Source organism: Ambystoma mexicanum, chromosome 4q, assembly GCF_040938575.1.
Source record: "Ambystoma mexicanum isolate Mex_15411 chromosome 4q, UKY_AmexF1_1, whole genome shotgun sequence".
Lineage (NCBI taxonomy): Eukaryota > Metazoa > Chordata > Amphibia > Caudata > Ambystomatidae > Ambystoma > Ambystoma mexicanum.
In genome coordinates, this window is record NC_090928.1 from 587225759 (window position 1) to 587251542 (window position 25784).

General features: G+C 46.5%; 1 protein-coding gene across 2 annotated transcripts in view; it reads right to left on the minus strand.

Annotated features, from left to right (window-relative positions):
• Positions 1-13831: 13831 nt before the first annotated feature.
• Positions 13832-25784, minus strand: part of TNFAIP3 (TNF alpha induced protein 3) — an 82715-nt gene continuing 70762 nt past the window's right edge. For both annotated transcript variants that reach the window (XM_069608137.1, XM_069608138.1), the window contains exons 8-9: positions 25331-25560; positions 13832-15848 (exon numbers count right to left, since the gene is read on the minus strand). In XM_069608137.1, the coding sequence (XP_069464238.1) occupies positions 15573-15848; positions 25331-25560 (506 nt within the window). In that variant the 3' untranslated portion in view covers positions 13832-15572. The remainder of the gene's footprint in view (positions 15849-25330; positions 25561-25784) is intronic.

Genomic DNA, 25784 nt, shown 5'->3' on the forward strand with positions numbered 1-25784 from the left:
TCCGGAGCGGGTGGAGGGGTGCTGGGCGCCGTGGGCTGCAGTGTGGGGACCGGAGCTGAAGGCTGCTGCAGAGGCTGTTGTGGAACCGCCTGAACTGTGGGAGGCAGGGGAGCTGGAATCAAAGGGGCCAGCAGGGGGGAGAAGGGGCGGCACTGGGGCCTGAGGCGCTGGAGCCATGGGAGGAATGACTATGGGTGCCAGAGGGGTGACCGGAGGGAGCAAGTCCCTGACAGCATCCCGCAGGATGGCCCCCATCTAGGGGGTTTGCATCAGCACCAGGAACCTTTCAAAGAACCCTTCTTCGGAGGCTGAATAGGTGGCAAGTGATATTGATGGAGTGGCTGGGGGCTGCTGGGGCCGGAGCACACTCTGCCTGGATAGCAGGGGGAACCTGCCCTGTGCCGCTGATTGAAAAACTGTAGGCAACGTACCTGGTTGACACCAGTCCCACCATAGAACTTGTTCACCCGCCGGCTCTGTTCCTAGGAGTGGCATCGGTCGAGCGGCCATTTTGTTGAGCTAGATGCCAAAGTCATGGTGCATGGCTCCCTGGGCCCGTCCTCCCCCAAGACTCTTGGTGGTGGAGCAAGAGACCTACCCTACACCTCAGGTCTAGGCCTGGAAGTCGTATTGCCCTCAGCGTTGTTGCTGGTAGTGCCGTGTCGAGGCGCCCCCTCGGACATAGAGCCGGTACTAGGGCGTAGCTCCTCGGGTGGATACCCGGGAAAAGAACTTTGTGGTCACTCAGCACTGATTCCGGAAGGATCTGACGACACGTCGGCCGTGAGGCCGGTAGCTAGACTAGCCTCGGTGTGTGTGCTGGTACCAGAAACCAAGAGGTTCCTCCCACTCGGGTGTTTCCTCGGAAAGGAGTCGCCCTTATAGAGTGTGATGGAAAATAGCTGCTCTCCTTTGGGCCTTGATTTCTGTTGACAAAGTTCTTCAAGTCCTCTGGAGGCGACCTTTCGAAGAGCTCCCTCCACCTAGCTAGTCTGTTCTTTAGGGCGCTTGGAGTCAGTGCGTTGCATGCGGTACAACCTTCCCAGCCGTGGTCGGGGCAAAGGCAGCAGAGGCAAAGAGCGTGGGGGTCAGAGGTAGGGAGGAGCCCCTCACAGGCTGGACACCTGCTGAAGCCCGCTGAAGTCGACATGCACCGGGGAGGAGCATGAGGCCGGAGGACCAAGTACCTGAATGACAAAGAAAAGAAAAAGATAAAAGAATCCAGGGAAGAGCGCGTGGTATTACATGGCAAGGCCAAAATCAGGACCGCTGGTGAAATCGACCCGTTCCCGTTGACGTGGAAAAGAGGACTGAGGTGTGGCATCGGTGGGCGGAGTCAGGGTAGCTCATGCTGCCAGGGCCGCTCCCCCCTGCGCGCCTCTAAATTTAAAGGGGAAGAAGGTTTTTCTGGTGAAAAAGGTTCCGTCTCCCGTCCCTAGGAAGGGACGCCCATGCAGTATGGAGGAAAGGGGACAGGACGTAAGAGTACATGATGCCATCAGATGAGGCATGGTATTCTCCTTTTTCCACTTGAGCATAGCCCATCCCTGCGTAATGCTTTATTGGCATGCTGTTACACCTCCCCTCAACCACCTAGAATGAGAGCTGTATGTGAGTCGTCCAGATCGGACTTGCCCTGTAGAGTTAAAAAGAACACCTTCTCAGCCTCTACTAACAAGTCATCTACAGCCGACTTGCTTGTAAAGAACAAGTTTTCTGACTTTATCTAAAATAATAGCCTTCTATTCCCATAACTACCAGAAAACTGCAATGTCGAAGATGAACAGAGTAATGCAGATCGACCAAGGCCAAGAACACAGACTGTGCTCTAGTTGTTGAGAGTGCATACCTGTGACCGCGAGGGAGAAAGCTGCACCTCTCTGTGAGATCCGAGAGACCGTAGGGCTGAAGAGAGAGCAGTGGGGCTGACCAGCTCTGGAACCAGAAAAGAAAAGGAAGCTGATGCCGAGAAGAAACACGCTGCAGGAATACCAAAAGCCAATGGAGGGCTCCTGGGCATTTGTAACCAACAAGGAAATGATGAACGACCGTTACCGGCTTGCCGTGGGAGAATTAGAATACGCCAGCCAGAGCCAGTGAGTCCACCAGAGGGAAGCGGGGTGGCTGGGGCATGTTGGCAGACATGCCAAAACTGAATGAATATTAATGAAGAAGCATATGAGAGAAAGAGTGAATGAGTATTTCTTGGTAGGAAAGAACAGAAGACTTTCAAGTTTGTAAGTGTATGCAATACATATGTAAAAGAAGTACTGGCAGGATAATATACCAGGCAGATGTATTATCAGGAAAGGTAAGAGACTATCGAGTTTGGAGGGGAGCGCAGAGCCCACATGAGAAAAGCTCTGGCAGAGAGGTATACAAGGTAAATTAAAGGTGTAAGAAAGATACCTATGTGTGAAGGCCCTGGCGGGAGAGTATACTAGGCATTTGCAAGTGTGTGCATCTAAGAAAGCCCTGGCAAGAGAGTATACCAGGCATTTTCAAGTGGGTGTATAAAAGAAAGCCCTGGTAGGGAAGTACACCAGGCAAGGACAATGTGAACATTTTATAGTGTAAAGAAGGCATGGTATCAAAGTAAGACCGACACAAGTGATCAAAGTTCAAGGGTGTTTCTTAAAGTATAAAATGGGTGACATAAACACCTAACCTACACCTAAATCTAAGATGGGAGCAGGCTACAACCATCAAATAATAATAATAATATAGTCCTAGTGGAGTCTAGTTAAATAAAAAGGGCCTATACTAAAAAAAACGATTGCCAATCCATATCATTATGCTACAGAAGAGCTTGGGATAATGGTCATAAGAAAAGAAAGAAGTGTTCATAAAATGCTAAGTCAGGATGTTATCGCCAGGGTCTCCCTTCCCCACGTGTTTAGCACAGAGCAAGGCGGGACTCTTGAGCATAGCACACTCCTGGGATTCTACGGCATGAGGTTACAGTTCCTTTTCCCAATATCAGGACCTTCTGTGTCCAAGTCTCTTTCATGCAAAGTCTCTTGCTTTAGAGGGCCTGAAATGCCATTAACAACAAAACAAAAGTTCTTTCTGTTAACATTCATGTCAGGTGATTAATCTTCACCCTTGGCTCCCCCTCAGCCAGGCTCTGATCCTTCTTTCAATGTTAGTCTCCCTCAATCGGGCTCAGACCAACCACTCACTGTAGACATTCCTCAGTCGGGTTAACACTTGTCGTCACAATGTTCATGGGTGTATTACTGTTCACCCTAATTCTCAGGCATCCCTCAGTCGGGTTCACATTTGCCACCACAACATACCAAAGGCTTTCCACTGTACAAGGGGTTTGGCTTGACCCTCGTATGACCACTTTGACACCTTACACCGGCCTCCCCTAAGGCCCCTTGGTACGTGTAGTTTCTACAACAACCAAAGACTTTCGACTATGCACGGTATTCAACATAACCCACTGCAGGACCACTTTGGTTTCCCAGTTGAACACATTCTCCTTCCTCAGGAACGGGTGCTCCAGTCAGAGTCCTTCTAATGAGTGCCCATGTGGCGCTGATGCACTCTGACTCTGAAACCAATTTTGCTTGCAAAAGACCTTTGCACTTTAGTCTTCTTTCTTCTTACAATGTTGCTCTTCTCAACCTTGAGACCAACACAATCTGGTCTATTATCAGTTCTTTCCGACTCACCGCCTGTGCCGAACTCTGTTGGCGTCTCCTGCCTCTGGAGTCAAGGACAGTACCACAATGGCAACCGCTTCTCCCCTCCATGGCTATCAGTGAGGGAGGGTCCCATGTAGCGCTGACATCCTTCGCACAATTCTCTAGCTGAGATTCCCAGTCTTATATTTCCCTTCTCTGAGGCTCTGTGTGTTGAAAAGGGAAAGGGCAATTCCATCCTTTGAGGTTCTCGCCGCCTTTCTCCTCCATTTGAACTGCCGTCCTGGAATAGCTGCTTCCTCATGCGTTTGGCCTTGCTCTCTGTGTGCTCTGCCTTTTATCCCTATGATATGATATGGCATTTATAACGCGTCTATACACAAGTGTTTCAAGGCGCGACGAGGCAAGGGAGGGGAACAGAGGGAAGACAGAGACAACAATATTACTAGGCCACGTGACATTGAGATTGTGCAAGTGCAGGGGAGCTGGGGAAGGGGAAACGTGCGAGGGGAAGTGCAGTACATAGGATAGACACTAAATAAATAAAACAATAAATAAGAAAAATAAGAGGTGCGGCCAGCTGGTGGCAAAGGTAAGTGCAGACATCAGGTGTCGAGTGCTGGTAGGGGCTGTAGAGATACAGAAACAGCCCCAGAGTGCAAGGGTTGCCAGGTGGGGGCAGTGCAAGTGTGCAACTGGCTGGGAAGGGACCTGGGCCGGAGAACAGAGCAGTTTCAGCCAGGAGTTCAACAGGGGAGAGGATGAGAGAAAGCAGAAGCAAAGAGGAAGGTCTTGAGGTGCTTTCCGGAACCGGAGATGGTTCTCCTCAATTTTCAGAGAGGCAGGGACACTGTTCCAGGGGGAGGCTCCAGCCTGAGAAAGAGATCTACCACCAGCTTGTTGCTTGGAGAAGCGACTGACTCTGAGGGAGTTGAGGGGGGATGAGTGAAAAGCTCGAGAAGGAAGATGTATAGGAAGAGAGAGTTGAAGGTATTGAGGCCCCAGGCCCCAGAAGGCTTTGTGGACAATGCAGAGGGGTTTGAACTTAATCCCCGCCACCACTAGCAGCCAGTCCAGAGATTTCAGTACTGGAGAGATACGATCCCTGGGCTTGAGGCCAAGGACAAGTCTCTCAGTCCTGTTTTGGATGAGTTGCAGAGGGCAGAGAGCAGAAGCAGACAGATTTAGAAAGAGGCTGTTGCAGTAGTCCAGCCTAGAGAGAACCAAAGCTCTGGAGACAGTGAGCTTCTGGGGGAAGGAGAGGAAAGGAAGAATACCTCTGAGGAGGTGCAGCTGGTAGTGTGACTTCTTAGAGACTTCAGAGATATGAGGAGAGAAGGAGTATGGAGTTGAAGATGACCCCGAGGTTTTAAGCCTCACAGGTGGGAGCAGGAAGAGGGCCAAGAGAGGCCGGCCAGAGAGTGACAGGAAAGGAGGGAGTGGGTGTGCTGATGAGGAGGATCTCAATCTTACTGGCAGTAAGGCAGAGATCATTGGCGGCACACCACTCCTGGATAGCAGACAGAGAGTCAGAGATGAGAGAAGAAGAAGAGGTGGCTGAAGGGAGCCTGAAATGAGCTGAGTGTCATCTGCATAGTACTGAAAGTTGGGGCAGAGAGCGGCAATGTGTTGGGCAAGAACTGTCAGGTTTTGGTTGAACAGCCAGGGAGAGAGGTTAGCCCCCAGGGGAACACCACATGTAGAGATAGAGGAGAGAAGGACCCAAGTTGGACCTGGGATGGTCGATCCGAGAGGAAAGAAGTCAGCCAAGCCAGGTCCTGATTGGTGATACCCAGGTTATCACAGAGACAGTTGAGCAGGATGGCATGGTTGACTTTGTCAAAGGCAGAAGAAAGATCAAGTAAGATGAGGACACAGGGGTTATTGGAATCAAGGTTGGAGAGCAGATCCTCACAGATGTTCAGGAGAGCAGTTTTCATGCTTCTGGCTGCTCTGAAGACAACCAACAGATTCAGTGTGAAGAGTAAGCTGGGAGATGGCCAACTTTTCCATGAGTTTGCCCAGGAAAGGGGGGATGAAAATTGGGCTATAGTTAGCCGGGCATGAAGGGTCGGTAGAGGGTTTTTTAAGAAGAGGGTGCACAAGGGAGTGCTTCAGGGGGAAGGGAATACTCCAGTGGTGAAGGAGTGGTTGCAGAAGTCAGCCAGAGCAGGAGCCAGGGTGTCAATGTGGTCCTTGATGGTTTTGGAGGAACGGGGTGAATCTGTTTTGACGAGACTTTCATAGACCGGACTGGTCTAGAAACCTGGTCTGGGGAGAACAGGGGAAAGGCAGAAAAGGAGGGAGGAGGGGTGGCCGAAGAAGGGCCAGAGGAAGAGCAGGGAGTAGGGGGCGAGAGGAAGAGAGAGTGGACAGGATGTCCTGAGTTTTAGATATGAAATTAGAAGACAGAGCCATGCAGAGGGTCTGGGAGGGGATAGGAGAGGTAGAGATTGCAGCAGGATTGGCCAGCTCCTTGCAGATTTGAAAGAGTTTGGCCCAGTTGTTAGCTACCGGAGAGAGACGGGTTTGGATGTGAGCTCTGTTCTTGGTGCGGACAGAGAGCCGGTATTGCCTTTGGAGCAGGCAGCAGGCCAGTTTGTCAGAGGATGTACCAGAGGCACGCCATTTCCTCTCAGCCATCCCGCACTTGCGTTTGAGGGTGACGAGGTCAAAGTTATACCCGGAGTTGCACTTGGCTTTGGCATTCAGGCCAATCCTCATGACAGGGGCAAGAATATCAAGAGTATCAGATATCGCAGAGTGGAGCATGGAAAGGGCTGTGTCATGGTGTGAGTCAGTCAAAGGGGGGGGGTTTGTGTGAAAATGGCAGCAAAAGCCTCAACTGACACACGCTTTATGGGTCGGATAACCGAGAAGGTGGGTGGCAGTGCTGGGGGTGGCTTGGCCTGAGGGGTAGAGAGGGTGAGGTGGGAGGAAAGGGGAAAGTGATCACTCCAGGAGGGATGAGTGGTGAGAGGGATAGACTTGGCTTTGGACTTCAGGCGGACCATCATGACAGGATGGGGAAACAGAAGGGAAGTCAGGTGTGTTTAGTTTAGTTATCGGCAGATTGCCTGGCTCTGCCTGACCCTTGTATTGGGACATGTCAGGTATGCGGCTCTGGTGTTAGTCCTTTGTCTTTCATGGTAATCTGTTTGTGAGAAAGTGTTTGGGTCAAGAAAGGGCGGGGTTGAGTTTCTAGATATCCTATTGGGTAGGATGGGGAAAAGGTGTCATAAGGAAGGCTACTCACCCTTCAGTGTCCCACTTCCACTCCCCGAAGACCCCTCATCCAGGTGATCCTCCCGCACTGGCCCACCCCCAGGAAATGGATCCAATAGCGATGGCCGTGTCCTGGCCACCTGGATGACAGATCCCTGGGGAGTAGCGAGTGAGACACTGGTGTCTCAAAATAGGAAGTGCATGACAAAGGAGTCCTGAGAAGGACGTATCAGGATTAGTACAAAGTCTGTGCTGATCATAATAAGAGGAGTGAAAACCTGGCAGGAGAGTACAAAAGCTATCCTAACAAGACAGAGAGTCAAGTTGTTTTGTGTATCAGTTGTATCATTTATCAAGAGAAACCTGCATAAAACACCAAGAGAAGAGAAATCCAGGGCAGGGGAACCACCCTCTGGAACAAGGAACTCTATCCTGTCGGAACATTTGTGTTGGAGTTACGCATTTTTCTTTTTAAACATTTATGAACCACTTAAGGCCAAAGACATTACCTGTTTCACTTTAGGAGTTTATTTCTTAGAATGTGAGGGCCATAGTAATACTTTGGTCACAGGACTGTTTTGCTTTGGGCATTCCGACACTAACAGACCCTTACTTTTGGTTTAAGGTAGGGAGATAAATCTTAGAGCAGGGACAGCGAGGCATTTCCACCCGCCCCTTTATTTTAATGAAAGTCTTTGACCAGAACCATGAATCCCTTGTGCCCGAGTCTCATTCCTGGCTCCTCACAGTAGCAAGTAAGTCCCAAATGAGGGAGTTGAGTGGTTGCAACAAATGCACACATTTCCCTCACTGCCCCTTCCATCACACTTTAGTTTTTTCCCACCTTTACCTTCCTTTTCATACCAGGCAAACATATACATGGTCTATATGAACATCCAGGAGAATGTGGTTGAGAAATGTGGGTTTTCACTATATTTTTCAAATGTATGGCTGCAATATTGGCTAGGAAATCCTTCACAAACACTTTCAAAACCTAGGTGGGATTATATGGAAAAACATTAATTTACACTTGCATTGAGAGGGCTAGGCATATTTCCTACAGCAGGTAAAAATGCAGTTGAGTTCATTCATTCATTCAAATGATATCCAAATATCTTTTCCCTTTAGCCAGTTTCCAGAGAGTGCCTGGGGAAAAACACTGGGCCTCATTACATGTTTGCTAGTGCGGGGAAAAAAGAGGCGGTAATTCCACCACCGCCACTTTTTTGATGCTAACGGAATTACCACAGTGTTTCCCACACTGCCAAAGTATAGGTTTTGAAGGTTTTACCACTACAGAATTACTGTGCGGTAAATCCACAATTTGTTAAGGAAAAGTGTGGATGCACCTTCAGCTTGTTGATGGAGGCAAATCCTCCACTTTGTCTCAATAAATCTGCAGATTTACCGCACAGTAGTTCCACCAGTGGTAAATCCCCCAAAATTCCAAATGCGGTCCTATAGACTCCATAAATAGGGAATTACACACACTGCCCTACCACTACTTGTAATCCTTTGGTAACTCTACCGGACCAAGTGGTGGTAACGATAATCGAGGTTGGTGGTAAATTACCACCAAACTCGTAATGAGGCCCACTGTCCTCTGTGTATTTAGTGGAGGAAGAAAGCAGACAGAGGTTTAAATGTCCTCTACACCTGCAGCCCCAATGCAGCCTTTGCTTTCAACCCAGCAGCAGATATTAACCTTTTAATTTCAAAGTGCTATGTTCTGTCTTTAATGAGAACAACTGACAAGTCAATTTGCATTGCTCATGTGAGGATGTCTGTCAATTGCCCTCAACCCGGCCATTTCAGCATGCTTAGGGGAGGTGGTGGCAGGCATTCGCAGAAACAGGTAATAGAAGTACCTTCTGTTAAGTTTGTTACTCGCAGATCCCCTAAAGGCTTAATGAACATGATTGAAGGTGAGTGTGACTAAGGGAACAGAAAGGAGTATTGTTGAGATTTTTTTTGGTTCTATTATATACTGCACCAGTCATCACCATAGTAGTTTTCTAGAGCCAAGGCTAGTTTCCGGACAGCGGAGTATTGTGACGCCAAAGGCTATCCAGATCTTGGTATGTGAGAGACTAGTACAGGGCAATAGCGGAGGGGATGATCAAAGGAGGACAAAGGTTAAATAAAGGTTATGTTATGTCCCAGGCTATTATACTGTTCCAAATCAGCAGTGGTAGTTTCAAAGCTCCGCTTCTTGTCTGTGGCGTGTTGTGTCGCTGCCTGATGAGAACAGACCTTAGAATTCTGGGAAGTAGAACAAGAGCAGAAATGAAGCAAGAGTGGGGTGGGGAAAAAGGATGCAGATGGAGGGAGGGAGTGTTTGTCTGTTTATTTGATTTCTTTGAACAAAGTTAATGATTTGTTTTACCTATTGAACCAGAATATAATCTAATGTATAATCATGTAAGAGATATCAGACATTGTTGGTCATTGCTCATTTCTCCTTTTTTTGTTGTTTAAACAGTTTAGAAAATTGTGCTTTTAAGCTCTCCTTGTGTCTTCACTGCTCCAGTTCTTAAAAAGGTCCATGCAATATCAACCACTCTCTAACTGATGACCTCCCTCATTGAAGATGCTCATGGTGTCCATGTTCTTATCCTCGGGTAAAAATCATTACTAATGGGCATTAGTAGGCCATGTTTAGGAACAGTGGATCTTTCACAGGGCACCCATGAGAGTCCTCCACGTCCTCCATGTCTTCCCAGGGAATATATAGCTCACGAATGGGAGGTAAGTCCCTGGAAGTCTTCCAAGTCCTGGAAGGATCCAGGAGTAGTGGTGGTTCTTTCTGTTTGGGTGGTCTACAGAACCTAAGGCCACAGATTTGAAATCCCCCTGGAAGTGCCTCCTGGACCCTTTGAGGTTTTGTGGCTTGCTGCCTTTAGCATTTACACAATATCTGTTCCTGCCGTTTTTCAAGGCTTACAATGTATTTTGAGATTTCTTCTTGAAGATTAGGATCTGTCTCTTCCACCACTTGGACCTCCAGCCAAGTATCTTACACAATACCCAGGAATGGCTGTATCCTCAATTTCAGAGTGCCCCATGGCAGAACAGCCATGTGTCTAAAAGGGTATAAGGAATTGAAGAGTCACAGTGGTGCCCCCCACCCCCAGGATGGACTTCTGGTGTAATCAGTATGTCATTCTGTTTTCATGATGACAGAATAATTGTTAATAGGTTATTTATTGGGTGGCCTTTGATGGGGCTGATAAGATGTTGGTTATCAATTAGCAAGATGGTGGTCGTCAATGGAACTGTTGCAAACCACAATGCCGATCTGATTGCTTGATACCACAAAGATGGGGTTTCGTCAAAGATAATTACTTAAAGCATTGTATTGGCAGTTTCAAACGGGGGGATGCTCGCAGTCAACAAGGTTGTGGTCTTCTATGTGGAATCTGGGTGGTCTGTAGAAGAGAGTTACATCAATTGTGAGGGCTAAGTGGAATGATCCAACTGGGACAATTTGAGATCGGCACCTTACACCCAATTTTTCATCGCTAGATCTTTCTCAGATCTATTTCTTTTCATTCAAATATGTTGCTCTATCTTGGTCTGCTCAAAGATAGATGAACTCGTCCAGGGTTGATTTTTACCTACTTATTTAGCTAGAAAATGATCCTTCTTGACTGGATCTGTGCAGTTTTCTGAACTGAACCCATGGCATATTTCACAGTCCTTAAGCATGTATCAGGGATACGGGCAAGACAAACACACCTGGTTAGGATCGCCTTTGAGGCTGCGTGATGCACAACCCTTAGAGAGCATTTTTAGATTAGAGAATAAATTGCTCCTGGCAATGGAGGTAAGCCAAAACATGTTGAGCATCCTGTGTACATTTCAATTCTAAATTCTTCTTTTGTGAATTTAATTTTACATAACTAATCTTTGATGCTTAGCCTTACAGTGTCATTTAGGGCAGGACTCTGAAATGTGTGCACAACAGCACACATCAGCCCTAGTCCGCATATTCAAAAGATGAGGAGTCCTGGTCCAAAGAGTCACAGGGTACTGTCACCTAATTGAAGGACTATATTTTTATGATTAAATTTTGAAAGCACTTATCCTTTGCATACTGTATGGTATTGTATTTGTCATTTTGTGTATAGTTTGGGCTGTATAGATTATAAATTGTGTTGAATTATTTTATAGTTCAGTGCCATATTGTATGCTAAAACATTTAACTAGTAATTTACAAAAAATATTGAGAACCTCGATTTACCTTCACTGCAACCATTTATTGCCCCTTATGAGTGACCATCTAGCGGGTATTCAGACTTATCGCATTTCTGTTTACTTTTCTTTGGATTTCTCGTATATATTGGAAGAGAAAAGTGCTGTAATGGATCCATGAACCCCACACAGAAGCAAGTCCCTTGGATACAACATCGAGCAGCGATTTCCCAGATGATTTAGCCACCTTCTGAAGCCAGCAACATCAAAGAGTCCCTCTCCAAATAAAGAACGCATCTGTCAGTTCAACATGCTGGTCTTTTTAGCTACCCACATCCAATCAAAATGCAGAGAAGGTTGAATGACTCTGAGACGGAATAGAGGGCCCACTGACAAACCACGGGAAATGGGAAGATGGCCGTCATAGTCACAGCTTAAGGCTTACTCATCTCATTGGCTGATACAGAAAAGGTCTAAATCTGGTGGAAAGGCCCTTTTTCTCGAAATCTGCGCTTGACACTAGCTATTGGCGAGTGAGAATTGGCTCCTGGCGAGTAGCAAATGGAGTGCTACATGCATGTGGAGAATGTGGGAGGCGAGGTACTTTTATGGCTGGCTTGAAGCTTGCAACTTGAATGTTTCACTCCTGAAAAAAAACATAACCATCCTTTCCACTGTGTCCCACTATTCTGCTGATCCTGCAATGAGGTGCGTTTGCTTCCTGCACAGTATTTGCAAAACGGCTGTTTCATAGTAAAGTAAATGATAAAAGATTGCAACCTATTTCTACCTTCTTCAGGACCCTCATGGGACAGTTAGTGCTTGATAATATTAAGATTCGTAGCGCCCAACTTACATCTTCTGGAAACGGAAAGGTATGGAATCTATACGTTTTTACAACCATGTGAATTTCACAAATGTCTTTTCGCCAGCTATTGATGCCATACTGCGGCGTTACAGCCCAGAGTAAGGCTGTAACACGTGTTATTGGCCTACACCAGAGTGCTCCTCCTGCCCATAACGAGGGTTAGGGATGCTTGAACCAGTTACAGATCGCCCTATGCGGGCTGTAACACTGTAATATTATAGCAAAATCCCAAAAAACGGTTACAAACAAAGCAAACCAGTTAAAGGTGATGTTTTGAACCTGGGAGTGAGCATTGTGAAGATGGAGTGCTGGCTAAGGGAGACACTAAGCATTAATATGGCTTTCACTCTCACGTCGGCAGGTGGAAATGGCTGGTAACGGCCCGCCAGCCTAATCCTTGGCAGGCCCAGCAAAGCGAGGGCCGTTACCGGCCATGTCTGCCCGCCGACGCGAGGGAAAAAGCCATTCGGGTTGCACACATTTTTAGAAGATTGGCTGCGCTTATTGCACAACGTCAATCCCCCAATGAAAAAAAAGGCAAAAAAAGATGGCCTCCGCGGTAGCTGGGAGCGGGAGGAGCACCGACTGGTGCACAAAGCTCCGGTCCAGGAGGTAAGTGGGGATGGAGGAGCGGGGAAAGGGGTATGGTTTGTTTTGAGGGGGGAGCAAAAGGAAGAGGCTTCCTGTTGTCTCCCGACATAAAAAAATTGGGCCACCTCGGGTGGCTGGAAACAGAGAATGCGTATTATCGCCCCCTGGTCCAGCCACCTGATTGGCAGAGCACCGGCCTTAACAGTGAGGTCCTTTGCTGACACACTATTTACATGGTGCGCCTACGTTTCACATTGTTTGAGCATTATTGCTAAGAGCCCGAGGCAATACCAGCTATGAGGCTGGAAGCCCACCTTTTTGGCTGAGCAAAGCAAAGGCACATAAGGAGGGCAAAAGCCTCATGACAAACAGTATTGGCCATTGGGTCCAGGCAATAATGCTGTTAGCACCTAGCCACTGGAAGCAGGTAAAATGGAAAAAAAGAAAAAACAGAAGGCCATCACAATATGGCTGCCAAGGCACAGATGCTCAGCAGCCTGGCAGCAGGAGTCCTTCGAGCATTTCTAGGCCACTGGGTAGGCAAGGATAGGATCCAGAAGTGTGAGAAAGGCGGCCACAAGTGGTAGAGGAGAAGGTTGAGGGAGCAAGGGGAGTGAGTACAGCCAGGGGAGGACACCAGAGAGTGGCTGAAGCTGGCCTGGCAGTTGGAAACTTGCAAGTGAAGATAATCCATGGCTACACCAGTGATTGTTGCCTGAAAGCTCCTTAGATTACATAATTCCAACAGCAGTTATTTATTTACTTAGGTTTTGGAGTGGACAACATGTTGAACAGTTTTAAAACACGGGAGGGGTGGATCAGTGAATGGGTGTGAAAAGATAATGAGATAGGAGATGTTATTTTCCCTTCAGAATCCAGCAGCATACATTTAACCAAATATTTATCAGGATTACACATAACCAACAACGAGATGTGTTAGCCATCTTTGCAACCATTTTGAACATCAGTGTGGTCGGAAAGGTACAATGTAAGTTCTTAATGAACTTTTTAGGCTCCAGGTCCGTTGATGTCCTTAAACGGTGGCTTGGTTGTTGTCATGAGGTCAGGGCCTGTGGGATGAGCACTTCCGGATGTGTAATTGGGACGAGGGTGGCGAAAGACAAGGAAGTTTCATTTTCAAATCAGGTCCTGCGGTCGGCAGCTGTTGGTAAAATGGAGTAAGAGTAGCTTCGGAGTAAACTGGTAACTTTCCTAGATGCACAGTTCTGGTGTGGCCACTTTTAGGAAATTAATCTGTCAAGAAGTCACGAAAAAAAAAACATGCAAACTTTAAAAAGCACAATTTTAAATAATGGTGTGTTCTTTAATGTTTAAATATCCCAAAATGGGCAGCATGTTCACATTTTGACAAACCCATGATGTCACAAACAATAAAATAAGACATTTATGTACATGGGAGACACCTTCTCCATTTCTAGATGAATTATATGAATGTTAGCAAGTCAATGGGCCTCATTCTAAGTTTGCCGGTCCGGAAACAACGGTGCCGGTAAGCTTACCAGCACTGTTTCTGTACAGGCAAACTACATGTTTGCCTGCCGGGCACAGCGCCCACAGTAGGCAAAGCTGCCACACCGTTAACAATGGTGCTGGTGCTTCCTTGGTCCAAATTCCCATAGAGTCCAAGAGGACTCTATAGGAATGGGGACTTACAATGTGCCGGCGTCTGACTTTCCGGGCAGCCGGGGTTGTAATCCCCCTGTGTTATCGGGAAGTCAGGTGCCGGTAAATATTTACAGGTCTGGCGGCAACCCACCAGTATCACCGGCACGATTACCGCCAGACCCATAATGAGGTCCAATGTCTTACAGACAAAACTAGCATATGCACAACTCCATCTCGTCATGAAAGCAGCAGCAGCTGCTGTTAAATATCGTAGAGGAAAAGAATCTGTATGCTCAAAGCATCGATTGTCACTTGAGAAAGTAGATCTAAGCAGGAGCCAAGCTGCCACCTGAGCAGCGCTCCTGCCACATCCTTCCTGCATCTCTCTCTATTCCGAACCTGAAAAGAACCAGAAAAGCAGTCATTGGATGTATCTGGCCATCATGGCGCCCAAAATTGTGGAACTATTGCAACATTTCTACTATTTCTCCCAGCCCGTGACAACAAAATGTATTCAGTATTCTTTGTTAAGGGGTGGTTTGCTGCATAGTGATCGTCACCAACTAAGCTGCGGACAGCATGAAACAAGCAGAACGCTAATCAAAATAAAGGTTTAGTCGTTGGTCTGAGGAGCGCGTTTTCTGACATCTTTGTCCACAGAGCTCTTTGGCGATCTCTTTTAGATTATTCTGTCCTTTACCAAGCTGTAAGGCACCTCGAATCAAATATTTCAGGCCGCCCATGCACAGCCTTTGATGATGGCCATCATGGCAAACCTTTCTGTTAAAGAAGAAAAAAAAAAGTACACTACCATTCATGATCCCGGATTCAGTGCCAAATTCTACAGAGATCTGATGTCTGCCAGACTCTCTAAATAGGCTGTGATGCTGAGGGAGCTGTTGCCACTGAAAGAGCGACTCCTGGCAACCGTTGACACAATACATGGTAAGAGGGTTGCTATGCGCCAAATCTTCTATGCAGCGATTCGAGCATGGGCTCAGTAGTGCCTTCTTGTTTTTTAAGCTCTACATGCTGTTGTCTGTTCCTGAAGAAGGCTTGCATGGTCAAAATCTCTTTATATAAAAGGCCCACATGGCATACAATAGTTCAGAGCAAATCATCAGATCATCCACAGGCAAAAGGCATAAGGCATATATTCCCAAGTAAAGAGTAAATTACAAGTAATTTCATAAATTAGTCATTTACATTAAAATGTTGACTGTCCTTGTTCATTTACAGTGTGCAAAACGATAGGTATAGTAGGTGTACACCTACAAATGTGTACGGCGTGCACAGGTGGTAGAAAAACAGGCCACTATTGTCTGTTCGTTGCGACCGGGACGCCCCAAAGAGCAGTGTTCGGCCATTAGCACCATTTTTTGCATATCCGGAACAGAAGTCTTTTCTCAGTCTTTCTTCTAGTGGTACATCTGTTTGAACTGGAAGCACTCGTTACAAAAGCCCTGGCTCTTGACGTTCCCAAAGTGGTCACAGCCAGGTGCCCGGCAGCGCTGCTTGGGGACGTCTTCGGGGGCGGCGCAGTGCCCTCTGCGCGATCTGCTGCTGTTCCGCTGGCATTCTGGACACAGTTCATCATTTCGGTGTGCCACGGAAATGTTGCAGTCGTTCTTGGCGCACTTTTTCCTCAGGGGGCTGGACGAGCTGCGTTGCACTTCTCGGTGCTGGTCTGTTCTCTGAAAGGATTGAAAGAAGAAGAAAAAAAAATAAAGAAGTGATCATTAATTACACAATCAAACCAGAAAAGCAGTTATTTTAGTAGCCAACACTATTACATAAGGAGGGTATTTAATAACTATCCAACAAGTACACTGACAACTATAGAGAGGACAAATAAAACATTTTTCAAAACGTGTAGTGTTTTGCATGCATGCTTGCTATGTGGTTTGTGGCTGTGCCCCTTTTCAAGTTTCCCTACTAGGTATTCCCTGATGAGCATCCATGCAGGAACACCATGAAAACAGGACTGCATTGATAATCCTGTTTACACTTGCAACACACAGCTCCATTTCGGGTGGGGGCGTGAGGGGGCGGGCAGGGCTCGTCACTGAGAGCCAATGCAAGGATTGATGGCGCCCCCAATGAAGCGCCAGTTTTGCGCATCATCTCTTTCACTTACAATTATGCCACATTTAATGGGCCAAAATGGCGCTTCCTGTCGGCCCTCTGATGGTGGTGCCCTAGGCAGTCGCCTACTCTACCCTTATTGTAGCACCTGCCCCAAGTAAGGTTACTAAGCCCTCTCCTGCAACAGAGGCAACTTTAAACCTTCAAGGTGTGGCAGACTATCCTTGCAGCCTTTCTTGGGGAACTTCAGTTTTTCAAAGGCCAGTAGTGAGTATGCTTCACAGCACCTGATCTCTGCGCGTCAGTCATTGTTTGACTCACAGCCTCTACTCGTATATCGGATACCAGTCAAAACTGAGGAATGTGGTTCACGGGAAAACACTGAGAAAGGATGTATGACAACGGAGGGGGAACAAATGATCTGATGAATCATTTTCAACAATCATGTCTCTTCTTTAAAGCAAACAGGGGGGCGGGTGAGTCACATTTCGAATGTCAGAGCATGCGCTGCGTGAACACGTGGGATCTTGTTATGCTTTGGTAAACCTTGCGTGGATCAGCAAGAATAAAAAGCGGTCATAACAGATTATGCGGCTAAAGTGAGTTTGAGTCCTTGTATGCGCCATGGTGTGGAGAGGCCGAAATGTAAACTCCTTCCTGTGAGTGGAAAACACACTGTATTTCCTGTGACAAAGTCCCCTGTCAAGAAAGCATTGATGGGGCCTGGGGAACTTTGGATGCCAAGTAAAGTACCCAGGTGCGTGGTGGGTCCCGCAGAGGTCTCCCATTGTCCCCTTGGTGTCCCACCAAGTGCCCTACACGCATCCCCTCAAAGAAAGTGCAATGACACCACTGAAAGTGACTAACAAGTCACCAAGACAGAAACAGAAAACAGTTACCATAGATGATAACCTTAGCATCCTGCAGGCGCTAGATATAGGACCACTAACTAGCTGCTTCATGAGTCCACTACACATGCCTCGCGACCTCCTGTGCCATCTCCCACTGAGTGCAGCTATCGCGAAGCACGTGAATGTAATCCAGAACAGTGGGCTGGTAAGAATAAGAAATCCACTCCAGACATTCACCTCTCCTATCACTATGCTCACTCTCTACTCTACACTAACACACAACAGAATGCAGATACACCCCACGATCAATTACAGCCTAGCTACTTACATAGGAACAATACTCCATGAACACCTCAACATCCTGCTAAAACGCAGCTACACCCCATGATAGAAATTAGGGCTAGCTGCACACATAAGCATCCTACACAGGCCTAATGCCGCCAGAATGCAGTCTCAGTGACCAACCACCAGATTGCACAAATTCAACTGATCTCTCAATACCACCACACCTAATGTTAGGATGCAGCTACCATCAAGCAATCGCATCAGCTGCTCACATATTGAGTGCACCCAAGCATCCTATAAAACCCTACTCTCTTGACTGACTTGGACTAAGGTCCCAGAGGGCATTCAACCCACAAGCGTTTTGAGGTCATAGCAATGATATATAGAGCGCTATATAAATGCCAAATAACATAACATAAAGGCCTTAAGAGGGTGCCATCAAGAAATGGATCTTATGCCGATTGAGGAAAACTGCTCTGAGTTACTATCATTTGTGGGGAACAGTACCTGGCGCTGGGGCAGCTGAGAAAATCAGGGCCATTAAGGGCTTGCCATTAATGCAGTACAAGTGGGGACTTAGCTGCTCACTCTGGGCTCCACTGACGTGTCCACAAGAGGAGCGAGACTAGAACGAGCACATGTGGGGTGAGCATGTCCTAAAAGGGATCTTGGAATGGATCACGACGAGCATCAGCAGGGAAAGTACAGAGACAGAGCATACAGGCATAGGGTTGGTATGGCAATAAGCAAGCACATTTGCCGACAGCTTTGGTAAGCGGACCAAAGGACGGCCCCGATAGCATGACCTCCACGCCTAGCCCCATGGTGGTGGACATGCTATCTGAGCCCTTGGTTGGCAGGGGAAGGGGCACAAGTAAACACATTTAATACTTGGATAAAGCACAACACCTGAACAATATTGAAAAACAGGGCACCTGGGCAGAAGGGTGGACGCCATTAGGTTTCCCCAGCCACACAACGCCAGGTTAAGGGTGAAAGAGACCCACCAATCCCAATGCTCACTAAAACAATTATGTCCAAGACTAAAAAACATAACATGAGGCAGAAACAAGCTAGTGGAGGTGGTGTTGCAGCAGACAGAGGAACAGTAGAAACAGAGAGAAAGAACCAGATGTGGCCACCCCAAATAGGACACATTGTAAGATAGCAGAAGAAGAAGAGGCGGTTAGGCCAAATAAACCACACTGCAAGTAGTTCATGGATTGTACGAGAGGCCAGAGTAAGGGAATGCTGGGGTTACTGATCCAAAAGATGACAGGAACCAGGATCTGAAGAGCAAGAGCAAGACAGTAGCCTGTTGGGCTGCAAGCCAGGTGCGAGTGGTAGCTGCAAAGCGACTAGCACTAACAAAACAAGTTGGCGAACATTGAGAGCCTAAACTGAGCCTTTGGTAGGCTGAACCCCAAGAAGGATTATAATGACTGAAGCCAAAAACTGACCCAGGTGGGGGGTGGGGGGAATCCTACCCAGGCGAGCCCCCCTGGCAAGAGGGGAAAGAAAGCTAGAAGGGCTTGCCCCAGTAGGAGTGCAGCACACGGCCACAAGAATCCTCTGCCAAGCCCATGCCAAGATGTCGGCTGGGGTGCTTCAAACTCAATCAGGCTGTCAGTTGCCTGAAGGGCTCCTTCCTGCGCGTGGGCGTGCAGAATTGTGTGGATTAGAAGAGGGTTTGGACATCGGACTAAGGGCACTCAGTCCTCTTCAGCTTAAGCCCTTTTCTCCTCTTATTTATCCTTCCATTCTGATGCGGTTTTCTGAGAATCTCCCTTCCCTTTGTTGGTTACTTAGTCCCCTATGTTCTGTCGGAGTTTGTATCACCCTGCTCCAATCGTAGGATTAACGTGTAAGAGACGTTATGGCAACCCAGGCCAGGGATGCCAACAATCTAAGGAAAAGCCACTGTGAAGACCGGGGGAACTATGCCTACCACAATAGAGGTTGCCCTTTCAACCCCAGACCAATAGGTGTGCCGGTCAAGCCATCCTGTGGGTGAGGGAGTCTTTTGGGGTTGGTCCATACGCTCCACTCTGCCAGGGTGGCTGTTCATTGTGTTGGGCACCCCCGTCCCTATCAACTGCACCCCTTTTGTTTAATTCCAAATAGAATCCGTTTTAACATTCTTGATGTCTAGGTGTGTCCGTTCCTCCCTGTGACATTAGCTTGTAGGTTTATTCCCACACTAATTAATTGGCTGATCTGGAAACTGGTTCGTGCTTGGATGCTGTTTCACGTTGATGGTGGCAATGCCGTTTCTTTGTGGCGCCTTTCTGTATGAGCTAAGGCCATTAAAATCTCTTCTGCATTCTACAGCCTGGCTGGTTGCTGCTAAAAGCAAGTTCGGTCACATTTTCCCTGCTCTGGCAGATCTGCATTGGTTGCCCTTGGAAGCCAGAACTCACCTGAAACTAGGCTGTTTAGAATTCAAGGCGATTGCTCCTCAATATTCTCCTCACTTGGCAGATAAGCTCCAGATTGCTGGATGATTCCGCTCCATGAGATGAAAATGTATTCTTCAACTTTATTAATTTAATATCACCAGAGTTACCAAAGCAAATATGGTCAAATCAGGCTCTGCAACTCTCTTCTGCCAGAAAGAAGAGAGTTCCCTTTTTAGCTTAGAAAGACATGGAAAACCTTTTCATTTCCTGGTATGATCTGTTTTCTACTCATATCGCCCATGTTTGTTGTTTTGCCTACGTGTCTCTGCCATGCACAATGCTTCAATGCGCAGGGTCTGGTTTGCATGTTATAAAAATCCTAAAATGAATTAAATACATAAAACTGGCATCTCATGCATACCTGATGCCAGGGCAATTAAAACAGTCAAATTCTGCTTAAGAATTGGCCAACAAGCAGAGGGACTAATTGGAGGGAAACGAATTAATGACTTCTTGTGAGCACGCAAAAGAGATCTTTTGTGCACAACTTGCGTGAAACGAGAAGTCTAAATATGGTACATTTATAGGAAGAAAGGTCATTCTGTACAATTAAAAGCACATGTGTTGCTGCTACTGGCTTATTAAAATTGTAAGAAGCATTCACATATTGTAACCAGATCAACAGAACAATATTGCTTTCTTACTAAGTGAAAACGGGTTCCATGTTGGATTCCCAGCCCAAGACTGAAGTCAGCGGGTGGAGAGTCTAGCTCATTTAAGATTCAATCAACTTTCCGTACAAGTGTGGCCTGGCAAAGCGATGGGCAAGGGATCCAGCGAATGGGCACCAAGTACAAATTACATTCCTCTCCGTGTTTTGGGCAGGATAACATCTTGCCAGGCACATGACTTGCCACTTATAACTAGTGACAGCCTCCCAGGCACATGAAAGCTCCCTATGCCAAATGAACACTTTGATCTCAATTAATCAGACTGTCCGTGGGGGCAGTTTCTGCCCTGGCGAAGGCATAAGTACCGCGTGGTGCTCCGACTGGAGCAGATCTGACATTTTTTCAGCATTGCCATTTAGGCTAGCCTTATTTTCTAAATGCATTGGAACGAGATCGAAATATATGAAAAGAGCATCTTTTTTTTCAGGGAACTGGCCAGGTGTCTTTTATCAGGGACTTTTCTTAGCTGTTAGAACTCTTGCAATTAGGACGCTTTAATTCCAATGCAGCAAAGTATTTTCGATGCCCTGTTTTTTTGTAGCTGTGTTTCCCTGAACAAGGTCACCGCGAGTGGACACATCGAAGGATAGCCAAATGCTTTATGGGGCAGCCCTCCTAAAAATAAATGCAAACAGTTGCAAACGGCATCTGATGTCGGCACTTACCCCTGCACTTGCTGCCACTAGGCTGCACTTCTCATTTATTGTATTTATTATTTTATTGTTATCCTATTCACTGCACTGCCCCCACCCCTTCCCTCTCGCACTTTTCCCTTTTCCCTGTCGCTTGCACTTGCGCCATCTCAGTGCCACTTGGCCTAGTAAGACCGTTGTCTCGGTCTTCCCTCTGTGCCCGCTCCCTTGCCTCGTCGCGCCTTAAAACACTTGTGTTTAGGCGTGTTATAAATGTCAGAGAGAATCGTTACAGCATTTCATGGTGGAGTGTGGGGCGTTGAATGACATAAGAGAAAAATGCTTCGGGGAGAAACTAGTTGTACAAAATCACTTGACTCGAGATCAGATATGGAATTTATTGTTTTCGAATCCAAGACCATCAATACAGATAGCGATTGTGCAATTTTTAGATATGGTACTTCCTTATTCCAAACCTTAGTGGTAGGGTCCGAACAATAACATGTGTACGATACACGTCATGAATAACCATCTATGTTCTATACGTGATATCCTGGAGTAATGCATTGTAAGTCTGTCTGAAAATGCTGCCATTCATCTACTGATGTATTTTAACTTATGGAAAATTCAGGTTAAAGCCCTCACGATTGTGATGGATTGAAATCTATTTTATACCCTTCTTAATCTCATTTTGACTCTTTATATGTTGACTCTGATCGAATAATTTGATAAATAGCCTGCATTTTCATTATTTTGAATTCTGTATTCCTTTTCTACTATTTCATTTATAACATGCACTCTTTATTGATTGTGAAATGATTATTTGAAAAGTTGACTTATCAACTATAACACATAAAAATAAAAAAAATTCATATCATGTCTATTCCCATTTAATGGGGACGATGCAAGTATTTTTCATTGCATCTCACACACTGAGAGCACAGCTCGGGTCGAGGCTACGAACCAGTGGCCTGGGTCTTCCAGAAAAGCAATCGTCATTCGAGTACCACAAGGCATTGTAAACAGAATCTCCTGCTGTCCTTCACAATGATTCGACACAACATTATGCGGTGCTTCTCGCGATCTTACACCTCGAGATCTGCTGTGAGGACGTCATTTGTTTTAGTGGTCCTTCTGAACTGAGACCATCACAAGCATGCGTGACATTAGAGGTTCATTGTATAACCAATAGTCAAAGTGAATTTTGTGGATAAGGTGTAATGCAGCTGTACAAATCCCAGCATATCTATCAAGCGGCGCAAGATGGGGAAAAATGAGCCTGGATACACAATCGTGCCCTATTCAACACAATGATGGACATGCTACACAATATACACTTCTTCACTACATAGAATATAAATGTTTTAGTTCTGATCCGTCTTGTACAACAATATGTTCTCTAGAAGTCATGGGCGTACTTTTAGGGGTGGGGGACAAGGATATTTGTCCCCCCCAACTTTTGTGGCACACCATTTTGTCCCACTCATTTGGCAGGGGCCCCTTTAATTTAGATGTCATGTCCCCCACAACATTTTCAGCAAAGTTGCTGCACTGCTAGAAGTCAAGAAAAGCACGGTGAAGGTACGCCCAGGAAAGACACATTCCATGTAATAGGGCAAAAGGTACCTGGGCTGAATTTAAAACAGCCCATCTAACAAAGAGTCATGCAGAAGAAATTTCTACTGAACTGGCCGCCGGGGGCAGTGTACTAGCTACCTCAATACACCAACTACGCCGAGTACCAGGAATGGCTATTTTTGTGAAATTCCCTATTCTTATAATGGGACTTTTTTTGCCAAAGGGCTCCCTGCCCCAGGAAAACCAACAAGAGTCTACGCCCGTGCAATACGCTATCCTGGACCTCAATGCTATCGAATCACGTGTTCCCAGAGGCATTTGATTCTCACAGATGACATCACTGACTCTCCGATATTGTTTCATTGGGTTTCATTAGCCTTTAAGGAGCATGCACAATGCGTCAATCTTTTTACGCCACCTGCTTTTTGTTTCACAGGATTAGTATCAATAGTTATGGGCGCATTGCACACCCCTCGGCATCCCAGTAGACACTTCAAGAATCAGCCGACGGACAAGGATCTTTCTGTGGAGGTGGGATGTTTTTGAACCCCTTCACAGCTGGCTCTACATTCAATGGCTACCCGCACACATTTAGGGGAAATTGATCCATTTGGATCTGCCACTGTCTAAACATGGATCACCTGCTCTTTGAGGTTGTAGGAATACTGTTCATCTTTACCCCAGTTTAACTTAGCCTTAAGTGCGTGCAGGTTTTCTTTTTTGCACAGGGGTCTCCAAAACATATAGATCTAAAATCACATTTGCTCTACTCAACCACAGGGGTTGTTGTTAAGCCAGCAAACTATCTCCCATCAGTTCAAGCCAAATGGACTTCAAGTGCCTCCTATTGGGTCTCAATGCACGAAATGCCCTACCTGGCCATCCAACACACTCTTGCAATACTAGCCACAACAATAGCGTTCCTACATGATGTTGACAATCGCAGCACAAAATGTTGAAAAAAAGCACACCTACCAGCAGCAAATCCTTCTCCCCTTTTGATTCTACAAAGTGAATATCTTGAACATAACTACCCATAAAACTCAAGAAAAATCTCAAAAGCAAATTTACTTGACCTTTCTTTGAATTGTATTTAGTCCCGGGGAGGAGAAATGTACCTTGGAAGCGGGTTTGACTTGCTCCCGATTGCTGCTATTGCTAGAGTTCTTTAGGTCAGTCACTTCCAGTAGCATCACTAAATAAACTGAGCACACCACTGCGCCATTCAGCGTGGTCTGTGATGTACTACTATTGGGTCATCAAGCCCCACCTCTTTGTCTGCTCCTTGAACATCATTGTTGGAAGGGGGAGGCAGACATTTGCTGGGATAGTGCTTCTACAGCCCATTGGAAAGGAGAGGCTGTAGGGAAACCCTGTTGGCAGTGCTTGTAAACATAATTGCCAGCTTCTACGTCAATTTCCTCCTACCCAGTCTTGTGGGTGGACTGAAAAGGAAAATCTATTGCACAGGAGACTGTCCCATCCATGTTTATAGAAGTGAAATTGTGCTGGTTTGTGTCTGGGTTTATGGCTTGGCGAAGCGTTGTTCCTTATACAATTCCAAACTGTTTCACCAAACTGGACCAAATTCTGCATAGTTACCAGGTAGAATCTTCCAGACAATACTGGCTACATGACATTTTGACACTGTGCCCCTTTCCCTGGATTTTAGCACAAGTCAAAATTTGCTTATTGGTTTGTGGCTTGGCAAAGCGTTGGTCCTTATACAATTCCACACCGTTTCACCAATCTACATCAAGTTTTGCATAGCTACCCGTTAGGATCCTTCAGACATTACTGGCTACACAACATTTGGACACCCCACCCCTTTGCCCAGATTTCAGCACCTTCACACATGAGACGGTTGCCTGAAATCAGCTAGACATCAATGCGGCCGTAGAAGGACCGGTCCTCAACCCTAAAATGCACGGTTTCTGGGACATTTGCACCGCAACGGACTGCACCACACCAGGGTGAGGCAACAGGAGGGGAGAGAGCACTGTAGGTGCCAGTATGCAGCAGCACACAGACTCTCACCTCCCCCCACCCCCAACATCTGCTCCGGGGTATGTCAGCCAGCCACACATGCCCATTCTCAGTGCAGTTTATTTCAGAGTGCAAAGCACTTCAAGCGATAAGCGAATCGGAACAGCGACCTACAGGACCATTGATTTTCAACAATTGATGAGTGTTGTCATGTCTGTCCACAGAACCTGTTTTGCTAGTTAAGTCATAAAAACAACTCTATTGCATTCTTTTGTAGTTATTGTGATATGTTTGAACTAAGATGGTGGCCACTCATGTGTAATGCTTTAGAAAGCAGCAAACGCATGCACAGCACTTGCTAGTGCTTGACGCTTGAGTCACTTAAGAACACCTATTGGACAGCATGGTCTATCGGCATATGTGCAGGGGAGGTACGGTCAGGGAGAACTAGAACAAATATTTATAACAGATTATTTGATAAATGTTTTGCATTTGTCACATATGGGGGTCAGATCAGCCTGCAAGCTTCCCATCTTCAAATTAAAGTTTTAGTGTATCTACAGACACTTCTAATAACTCAGAGAGCACCCAAACAACTGTAGCGGAAATCCGGTTCGATGTGTACTCACTCCAGGTCGCTGCAGTAGCTGCTCTTCTGTTTTTCTCCTGTCGTGGAACCCCCGGCCCTGGGCTTCAATGAAACACTTTTGGCAATATCCTTCAAACAATGTGTTACCCACAGTGCGGCAACCTCTTCCCAGACAGGGTACTGTGTTGCGGAACCCGGCAGAAGGTTCGGGCTGGCCTGCGCCTGGAGCATTCCTCTGCAACGGTCTTCGGTGAATGACAGCTGCCTGACCTGCAAGAAAGAGGTTCATTGTGTTTGCAAGATGACATCAAAAAACGTTGTGACTTTTCAGGCATCCCCTATATGCAATTCCTAAAATAAGGTGTCCTGTCGTAAAATAAGTTATTAAGTTCTTAACGCAGTAGTGTGTACATTTGGATGCATATTTTGAATCCTCAGAGTTGAAACCTGAGCATGCCGTGAGTTAGGAGGCTTGAGAAACTGTTTCAGATCCA